We start from the raw sequence: 10,231 nt of genomic DNA on the forward strand, positions 1-10,231 counted from the left end.
GGCAATACAAACCTGTGCTTTTCCCCGTGGCGCAAGTTTATGTATGTCGTAATATCGACGACTGTGAGTATAATTTAACATCGTATTAACCGAGATAGCACAGCCGCACAAAGTTGATGGCCATGCCCCAGTATGCCCAAGACAAGGGGCTGCAAGATAAAAATGGGTCACTGTTCAGAATTATGTTATTAATCGCGCTCTCCACAGGTGCTGCAAATAGCGAAGTCAGGACCATGGAGAGCGCCAATCAACAGTAGGCTGGCGGTTGATGAGCGAGGCGTTAACGCAAGCCCAGGGGCAATCTACTCTGTGATTCATTGAACTGTTCATTTGCCCTCTTTCCCCCACTGCGACCCGCTTTCAGAATTTAAGACTGACTGGCGCCGTCTCCTCCAACCGCTCGGCTCAGAGCCAAGATCTGGCCAGTAAGGAGAGGCTCCTCGCTAGTCGAGGGCTGTCCGCGGCCATGCATGCAGCATCTGCCATCAATGGCTACATTTACTCAGAAGCTTGTGCTATTTCTGCATAAGAGGCTTACCTAATCCCAGTTGCAACATCCAGCCTTTCAGCAAAGTCCAAATCTGGATCGACTGTTGTGATATGAATCAGAAATCACGTGCGTAAGAGGGGAGGGGGGCTGAGTTGTCGTGCAGCTGCTTCGCTTGGCTAAGTTTCCTCCGTTTGCAGAGCGGCTACTCTTCAACTAGAGAGTGTCGGGCACTATAGAGAGGCGAGGAGGTGCTGAACAAAAGAGGACGCACTTCGATTGAGTCGGCGCAAAGTTTGGCGAGTAGGCTGCCCGCGGTGGGGCATGTGCATCTAAGCGCCAGGCGGAATCGAAAGGGACTCTGCACCGCCACCGCCGAGCCTAGGCTACATGCAGCAACAGCAGCAGCGGCGGCGCTCGCAGGAACTCAATGGCGAAACTCAGGGTCTCTTATGAGTATTCGGAGGCGGAGGACAAGAGTATTCGACTCGGGCTTTTCCTCATCGTCTGCGGCATCCTATCGCTGTTCATCTTGTGCTTCTGCTGGCTCAGCCCCACCCTGCAGAGCTTGCAGAGCAAGCCAGCAAATTGCACCGTGATCTCCGTGCGGCGCCTGGACGAGTCTTTCGAGTGCGTTTTCACGTGTGGCACCGATTGCAAAGGCACGTCGCAGTACCCGTGTCTCCAGATCTTTGTGAATAACTCTGAGTCCAATTCCGTGGCTCTCTTGCACTACGACGAGCAACAGCTGGTGCTGAACCCAAAGGTCAGTTTTTAAACTGTGTACAACTTCACCCTGTTGAGGTCTAAGGAGTTTTTTCCCAGACAGCTGGGGTCATCTTGATTAGAAAGCCCGAGCTTACTTGGAGGGAGTGTAAGATTCTTTCTGAGTTTTGCTTGCTTTAGCTGAGATGTAGTTGTTCAAAAATGCACATTTAGATATATTTAGGTACTAGGCTACTGAATACACTGTAAAAAAGGAAAAATAGTTGATGGCCAAGTCATAGGTCATAAGCTTGGAGCGCATAATCAAATTAGAAACATAAACTTGTTACTTAACCTATCTTCAAAATCACAGTTATATTCTTTCGGCTGTTTAGCACATGCACTTTTACCTTATTAAGGTATTTAAAAAAAATCCAAAGTGATTTACAAAATATTAGACAAAAAAAGTGAAGAAGGTAATATTACTGAATTGACACTGCATATGTTTAGGATTAAGAGACCTTATCAGAACAAGGCAGTTTGAGAGCTAGGGATAGTTTTAAATGCAGTGTAGGTGTCCTGTCAGTCTCAGACTTGTCAACAGTTCAGAGTGATTCACATAATAGAGGGTGAATTGGCAATAATTTCACAAACTATAAGAAGAGATATTTACTGCAGTGCTTCTGTGACTTGCATCAAGTAGTTTCAGAGTGTGCACTTAGGCTGCGTCTTCAAAGAAGCGCTTCCAGAGTGAATTGAATATGAAAGGTTTGTGGTGTGGGACACTTCGATACCCAATTAAGTGAAAACTATTATTCCAAGAATGCACCTTTTCCCAGAGCATGAGGTCTGACAGGCATTTTCCTTAATAATAGTAATAATAATAGTAACCATTACTTTTTGATTCGGTATTTATAAGAACTGAGACTGTTTTGGGCTAATGCTTGTACTGCACTTAGTTTGACCCTGGGTGAATTCAGAGCTCTCCTCCCCTGGGCTGGAAATTCAAGCCTTTGGAGTGTCTCCCTCTCAGAAGGCAAACCCTCTTTAACACACAAACTCTCTCTCACACACACACTCACACACACACACACACACACACACACAAACACACACACACACACACACACACACACACACACACACACACACTACGACTTGCCACTGTTCTCTGAGGCACCATGGTAACCAAACCACAACTTTCCGTTAGCTCGAACAGGGATCTCTATTTTTGCTTCTATGGCAACATTGAGCAACAGTCCCCTATTATGTTTTGTTCAGTTTTTTTAAAAAAATAGAATAAAATACAAAGAACAAAATGGTACCTTTCCTTGAAGGTAACAGGTTTGTTTAGCTAGTCCTCCGACTGCTGCCGTAGGGAGCAAGAGAGCCACTGACCTGATGTTCATTTCATTCATCGCATCGGGTTGTTCCTGCTCTCTCATGCAACCCTATGTGCTGTGAACAAGCTACACTTTAGAATATCAATGCTCTTTTAATGTTGTCTGCAGCCATTAGCAAGGTAATCAACTCTTTCATCTCCTATATATGATTAATTTTTGTCAATCCTACATCCATTTATCATACTATGTAGATCATAACCATAAGTACAATTTATTTGTTGCTGCAGAAATGGAACTGCATTTTTAGATTTTATTTTTATTTAGTTATTTTTTCCAAATTTGCACAACCTCTATTTTCATTTATATTGACACTAGCATTTAACTGAATAAACCTTGTGAGGGTTTCAGTTATCGATTTTAGAAATGTTGTCCAGAACTCCAGGAGCTGATGCTTTCACCACAGGAGTACAAATATTTGCAAGGAGGAACACTCATGAAACTAGGCCAAGTAGTAGCCCAGCATGACACATCAAATTACAATCTAAAAGCCCTGATTACACCATGATAAAGTATTGACATCCCACTTCAAGTAATTATCCAGCCAGCCCTTGATCATAAATATCAGTCATTGATTTAGAAGCCAGAGGAGGATGATTGAGTCGTTAGACTCTCAGTGCAGGAGGGGATTGATGCGCTTGAGTGAGTCATGGTTTGAGGCTTGTGAGCTCTTTGGGGTGGTTATTTTATTTTTATTTTTTATTGTGCGATAGAGTTCCCTGGAACATGGCACAATTTACAAAACTTTAGTGTGTTAAAACTGTAGAGTAAAAGTCAATTTGATTAACCTGTAAATGGACAGATCTATAGTGGAGCTCCCATGCAGAGGAAGCAGTCTTTAGTGGATGTGTCTGTAGAGACGAACGCCAAGTACCTTCGGGTTTCGCAATTACTGCAACTGCACTGAGTGTTCCTCTAACTTCCTCCAGGCTTTTAGGATAAGGTGACACCAAGGTCACTGATTTAGAATTATGGCAGCACATATCCTGTGGAAAAAAAAATCATAAAAATAGACCTTACATTTCAAAATTATTTGGATCAATAAAAAAGTCTGGTAAATGAAGACTGTATGAATGAAATGAACACAATGTGCACTCAGCTCAGACTGCTGGGATTATAACCAGGAAACTCTCTGTGGTGATGAGTTCGTTCAGTCAGATCTCTGGTGGGTCAGTCAGCATACCCCAGACCACACTAGTATGGCTGCCGTCCAAGAGGTTTGCCACATTTTGACCGATTTTCCTGAAAAGTTGCTGTTGAAAATGTGGATTGTTGGAAATGGACATTTGTGCTCATGTTACACGGGCCTCCACACGAGAAAAGTTATTCTTGTGTTCCCACTGAGTTTAGAGCAGTTGATTTATCGTGACTATGAAGCTTCACGCTGCCAGTTTTAAGTTTGATGAGCTATGTGCTGATTCAATCACTCTCTATATTATTTGGATGGCACTCATTAGCAATGCTCCCTAACCCAAAGGAAATCCATCAAAGTGTCTGTCTGCACACCCTAATCAACACAGTCAATAATTAGTCAGACAGGACCAGAACTTTCCATATGTGGCAGACAGTGCCAGAAGCAAGCTCTGCCACAAACGCTACACACACGTCTGATACTGACACATCTCCCCACTAATATGAGGCTCAAATACGGCCTTCGCTCAGAGTACACATCCAAACTCTGCTCTCTAACTCACAGCCTGTACGCTGGAGTTCTACACCCTTCTAATGGTGCGTCCGTCGATGAGAGTACACATCCACTCTCCTCTCAGTCTAACTCACAGCCTGCATGCTGCGGTTACAAGCCCTTCTAAGGATGCAGTCTGTGAAAGACGGCTCAAAAGTGGCTATGCATTTCAGAGAAGCTTGGGAATGGAGTAATGAGTAGAGGAGGAGGTGGAGGAGGAGTGGTTTGGTCAGTCAGTGAGGAAGGTGAGGTGGTGTTTTTGAATGAGATTAGGGAGACAGGAGGAGGGGGGGTAGGTTCTGAACCGGAGGCAGGAGCGCAGGCAGGCTGGTGCGGTGTGCTGCGGTGCAGTGCGGTGAGGTGAGGTGGCATCCACCCAGCTGATAATGAGCTGCTCCTCACAGCCCCGCAGGATCAGCACCTGATTACGCCACCTGTGGAGGGAGACTTGACATGTCTGATTCTCTCTCTCTCTCTCTCTCTCTCTCTCTCTCTCTCTTTTTCTCTCTGTCACACACACACAAACTCTCTCTTTTTTTTCTTTCTCCCTGTCTCTCTTATACACACACACATACACACATACTTGCTAGTAAAGCTTGCTCACACACACACACACACACACACACATTCTCTCTTCCTCTCTTTCTGTCATTAAATCCCTCCTTAGAGGTGTGTCAAATGGCAGTGTTCATTATAAATTATTGTCAAAACAAGCGTTCATCTTAAACACGCGCATGCTTATGTTCAGTATACCCTTATTATATTAATAGAAGTCCAGGTGTTTATGTTAACTCCAGGTAGCCTGGCAGCTGTTTGTCAAAAGTGGGGCCTACATCTCTCAGAGCAGGACTTAAAATCATTCCTCTAGTGACCACACACTCATAAATACACATCTGTGCCTGTCCACCACTCACCACTCCCCCCCTGAACACACACGCACACACATTTGTGCGCTTTGCTCGTTGCTATGGTAATGAGGGCAAGCGTAACCGGCCTGCATTAATTGACTGGCGTTTGGCTCAGACAGGTCTGTGCTATTTATAACACCAGGAAGAGTGGGGTGGGGTGGGGGGCAAGGGAGGGGTGCAACATGAGTGAGTGAGTGAGTGAGAGTGAGTGACTGGGCAAGTGAGTGATTCGGCGATTGAGTGAGTGAGAGAGTGAATGAACAAGTGAGCAAGTAATTGAGTGAATGAGTGAGTGAGCAAGGGAAGAGGTGAGCAAGTGACAGGGTGAGGAAGTGAACAAAGGTGGATGAGTAAGTGAGTAAGATCAGGGATGTAATGGAGGCTAAACGCACGGAAACACGGTTTACGCACCCCCTGAAATTCGGAAATAGCGTTTACGCACCTCTAAATTGTGTTTATCCACCTTTAAATAGCATACCACCCTTAAACAATTCTAAATTAAGTATGTTTTACAATTGTCTATAGTTTCATATTGTTAGTTTCATATTGTTGAACCTGGCCTGTGCAACACAGTTTAACCATATTGCGCTGCATTATGGTGTCAGTTACCAATCGTCTTGCAGCAGCATCAAAGATTAGTCACACGAGTTTGGATAATGAATGGATTGTTAAAATGGATATACAACGATTTCTGAAGCTTCAAGACAGCATCCCTCCTACTGACTCAGCCAGAAAATGGCCTTGACAAGCCCAAAGTGAGTGAGCCCCAGAAACAATACAAAACTTCACTTTTTTGAGGTTAAAGGTGCTGTAAGCGATGTTGGGTAACGTCATCTCTGTTGACGTTTAAACAAAACAGAGAACTAGCTCGCTACTCCCTCTCCCTCCTTCCTCCTCTATTGAAACTCTCCTAAACGCAGCATCTCGTCAGTGATTGGATGGAACAGTTTGTTATGTTTATATGGTACAGGTTGGACCGGGTTGTTTTGCTGTCCACAGTTTTTTTTTACAGTGTATTGAGGGCAGGCAACTAGCAGATGGTGAGGTGATGTTTTCTGAATGTGACAAAAAATGTTTTAGCTCAGAAACCGCGTAACATCACTTAGAGCACCTTTAATTTGGGGCGTGGTAGATTCATGCCACTGAGTCAACAAGGCACGGCGTTGATATTATTAGGTACCTTTCATTTGGGGCGTGGTAGATTCATGCCACTGAGTCAACAAGGCACGGCGTTAATATTATTAGGTTACTTCAGACACGTGTTCAGTATTAGGTCAATAAACTTAAAGGTGTATGCATGGGCGTAGGTTTAGGGTGGGACGCTAGGGACTAGTCCTAATCAATATTTTGAGATGACAAAAATGTCCCCACCAATATTTTAGCGAACTCCTTTGTGCTATTCTGATGGCCGACAGTAAAAGAAACACATTTGATTGGCTGAAACCGAAGGGGGGTTATCTGACACGCACAACAGCGTCAAAGCATAGCATAGGCCGGGGTCATCCCTATGTTCCACAGGTCCTATGTTCCCCGGGTCCTATGTTCCCTGCACGGGGTTAGGGTTAGGGTTATGGTTAGGGTTTTAAAAAAGGGTCCTATGTTCCCCGGTTTTATACAAAGCGGGGAACATAGGACCCGGGGAACATAGGTACGCTCCCGCATAGGCCTACTTCACTTTGTGGTGACACTGGCAGAAAACTGAGCGAGTGTGTCGGTATAAGTTATCAGGGATGTCTACCGATACATAACCCTAAAAGGCCAGTGTGAAAGATTTGTAATATTCCCTTTGCCCTTCAGCATGCACATTTTGCACTTTTGGTGCTTTGTAGATCAGCTATGCCACCCAAGAAGAAAAGGAACATTCAAAGCTTTTTCATTATGCAGAGTCTAATAGGCAAAGTAACTAGCCATACAAACTGGCAACTGGTGACCAGGCTTTCAAATGCGGATTTTACTGTGGAAAATAGCATTAACTGTTAGGATATTACCTAGGATATTGTCACAGCTAAACCTAGCTTCTGTAATCTTTCAGCCAAGGTTAGGAGTCATGTTGAATAAGGGAGTGCCGACAGTGGCATATAGCACAGAATAGAAGTCACCATGTCATTGACTGTTAATTGGGCTACCAATCTTGCAGTCGCAATAAACAATGGATCCGAGACATTTTCCTGTTTCTGTATTCTGTTTAGGCTAATCTATTTGTGAATTTAGCCTGCACAATGCAAAGAAATAAAACATAAACTATGGTACATTTCCATACTCATAGAAATGAACATCGCGAGACACTTATCTCATCTATGATCTCATCCCAGAAAGATTTTCTTTGACTTTGACTTGTTTATTTGAGCATTAATTTTATCTAGGGCTGTCAAAATAACTGATTTATTTCGATTAATTAATTTGAGAAAAAATAACTGATTAAAAAAATTAGTGCAGATTAATCGATTTCGTATGACCTTTGACCCCGAGCCGTTTTAGTCAGTAAAAATTAGACTGTAAAATGAAGGAGAGAAGAAAACGTGCTGCCTGGATCATTGATTGGAACATTTACTTTAAAAAAATGGCCTGATGGTGTTGATAAAAAATAAAGTGTTGAAAAGAAAGTCCTCTGCAATGTCTGCAGCAAGGAATTTGCATATCACCGGAGTTCATCAACTCTATAGTCGCACATCAATGCAAAGAAATAAGTGTTGACATATTAGCATATTAGCATATTAGGTCATATCATAGATTATTATGCCAATTATTTGAACAGTGAAAAAAATAGAAAAAAGAGTTTTTGAACTTTAATGTCACTAATGCTGATTATTCAATGATTCGTTTGAATTTAAATATTTAAAATACTTTCACAGCAAAAATTATATATGCGATTAATTTAGATTAATTAATCACAGAGTATGTAATTAATTAGATTAATTATTTTAATCGATTGACAGCCCTCATTTTATCTAATGACATAGCAAACATGATGAATTGAATCTACAGTACATATCCTTGCACTATGCGAAACTATTTTCCACTAGCCTAAAACCGTGAGACTGAGTTGCGTTACGTTCCTCTTAAAGTGACAGGCACTCAATTAGACTTACAGACCACAAATGTGATGATATTAAAGAAAAGTTATCATTTAAATATCAATATGATGTATTCAAATTACTAAATATGTTTAGCTAGTAATAACAATAAAAAGTTTATATGAATTCCAAAATATGAAAACCTATGACAACCATCACTTTCTGTGTGTTTGTGGAGGGTCAATCAAATTCTATGATTGCCACTGATGTAAATGATCACACAATATTCAATATTACTGATGGCGTTTAACAAAAGGACGACAAAAGTATCGAAAAGACGGCCAAAAGTATCGAAATCGAGATTTTTCACTTGCTATTGGTATTGAAACAATAATGTTGATATCGTGACAACAGGAGTTGGGGATGTGTCCCCACCAAAGCTGAGACCGAACCTACGCCCTTGGGTGTATGTAGGCTATAGCATTCAGACTGGACTCTGATATACTTACTGCATGCTAAATAAATTGCTATATTAATTTATTATAGGTAGTATGTCTAAGATTTCATATTTCTTACTTTTTATGGTGATTAGGCCATTCTGACATACTGACTACATTCTGACGTTTTTGTTCTCTCTTTATTGTGATTTAATAAACTTTATAAACTTCAAGCATATTTATTCCTTCTGGAGTTAGCAATGAACTTAGATTACAGTAATGTAGCAATTGAATAGTGATTGTGTGGCCTATGAGGGACACCCAGTGATACCCTTATGGTACCCAAATGGTAGCCAATAGCGATGTGGTCAGGATACACACCGGTATTCTGTAATGCGCCTTACTGGTGACTGCGTTGTGTTCCGCCTGATCACAGAATTTATAGTTTATAGAGTGAGTGAATGAGTAAGTGAATGAGTGAGTGAGTGAGTGAGTGAGTAAGTGAGTGAATGAGTGAGTGAGTGAGTGAGTGAGTGAGTAAGTGAGTGAATGAGTGAGTGAGATGGTGGGTGGGCAATGCCTGTGGAGAGGGTCTACTCCTCTGGCAAAGCCCCTCTAATAGCCTGACATGAGGAGTAGATGGATGAGCCACTTTCACTTTCCCTGCCCAGCCCCCCTCCCCCTCCATGTTTTGTCTTCTTCTCTCTCTGCCTCTCTCTCTCTCTCTCTCTCTCTCTCTCTCTCTCTCTGCCTCTCTCTCTCTCTCTCTATCTCTTCAGTCTCTGTCTGTCTCTGTCGGTTTATCTCTATGTCATCTGTCTATCTCTCTCTCTCTTACACACACTCTCTCTCTCTCTAGTATGACCATCTCTGTTGCTATCATTCTTTCTTTACCTGTCTGTCTTTCTCCACCTCCCTATCTCTCTCTCTCTCTCTCTCTCTCTTGCATTCTTTCTTTCTCTTGCACTTCCTCTCTCCCTGTCTCTTTCTCTCTCCCCCCATCTCATCTGTCTTATATTCCCTCTTGGGCTTGCCAGAGCACCACGCCTCCCCATAAACGCCTTTAAAGAGAGGTGTTGATTCTCCGCACCACGGCCTGGCGTCTGACCTACAGATTACAAGACCCACGCTCAATCACTTACACGAGGGGGCCAGTCACTCCTGGCCAGCTCTAATTGACCCAGGATAATAAGGTGCCGCAGCTATTGGATCCTGCTGCAGTTCACTTTGAGTCATAATGGAGGACGTGTTGCAGTCGCAGCGAGCGAGGGAGGTGGTGATGGTGCACAGGGTTGGTGGTGGTTTGTCAAGTGAGCGACTGGGGGCCCCTGTATCTACAGACTCTCATAATAGGGCCTGTCTGCTCTGTCAGCCGCTGAGAAGGCTCAATTGGAGCCCGTAATTGGACGGATGTTCCTGTCCACTTGCATTTTTGTCTCATCGCACCCCGACTGTAGCCAAAGGCGAGGTGGCCGTGACTGGACTAGATGATTGCCAGTCAGAATGGGAGGGAGGGAAAAGTGGTGTGGTGTGTGTGTGTGTGTGTGTGTGTGTCTGTGTGTGTGTGTGTGTGTGTGTGTGTGTGTGTGTGTGTGG

The 10,231-nt window shown here is 43.2% G+C and overlaps 1 protein-coding gene across 1 annotated transcript in view; it reads left to right on the forward strand.

Moving 5' to 3' along the window:
• Positions 1 to 478: 478 nt before the first annotated feature.
• Positions 479 to 10,231, forward strand: part of LOC125310107 (calcium-activated potassium channel subunit beta-4-like) — a 28,186-nt gene continuing 18,433 nt past the window's right edge. The window contains exon 1 of the mRNA XM_048267264.1: positions 479 to 1,253. Coding sequence (XP_048123221.1) covers positions 918 to 1,253 — 336 coding nt within the window. The 5' untranslated portion in view covers positions 479 to 917. The remainder of the gene's footprint in view (positions 1,254 to 10,231) is intronic.

This window comes from Alosa alosa, chromosome 17, assembly GCF_017589495.1.
Source record: "Alosa alosa isolate M-15738 ecotype Scorff River chromosome 17, AALO_Geno_1.1, whole genome shotgun sequence".
Lineage (NCBI taxonomy): Eukaryota > Metazoa > Chordata > Actinopteri > Clupeiformes > Clupeidae > Alosa > Alosa alosa.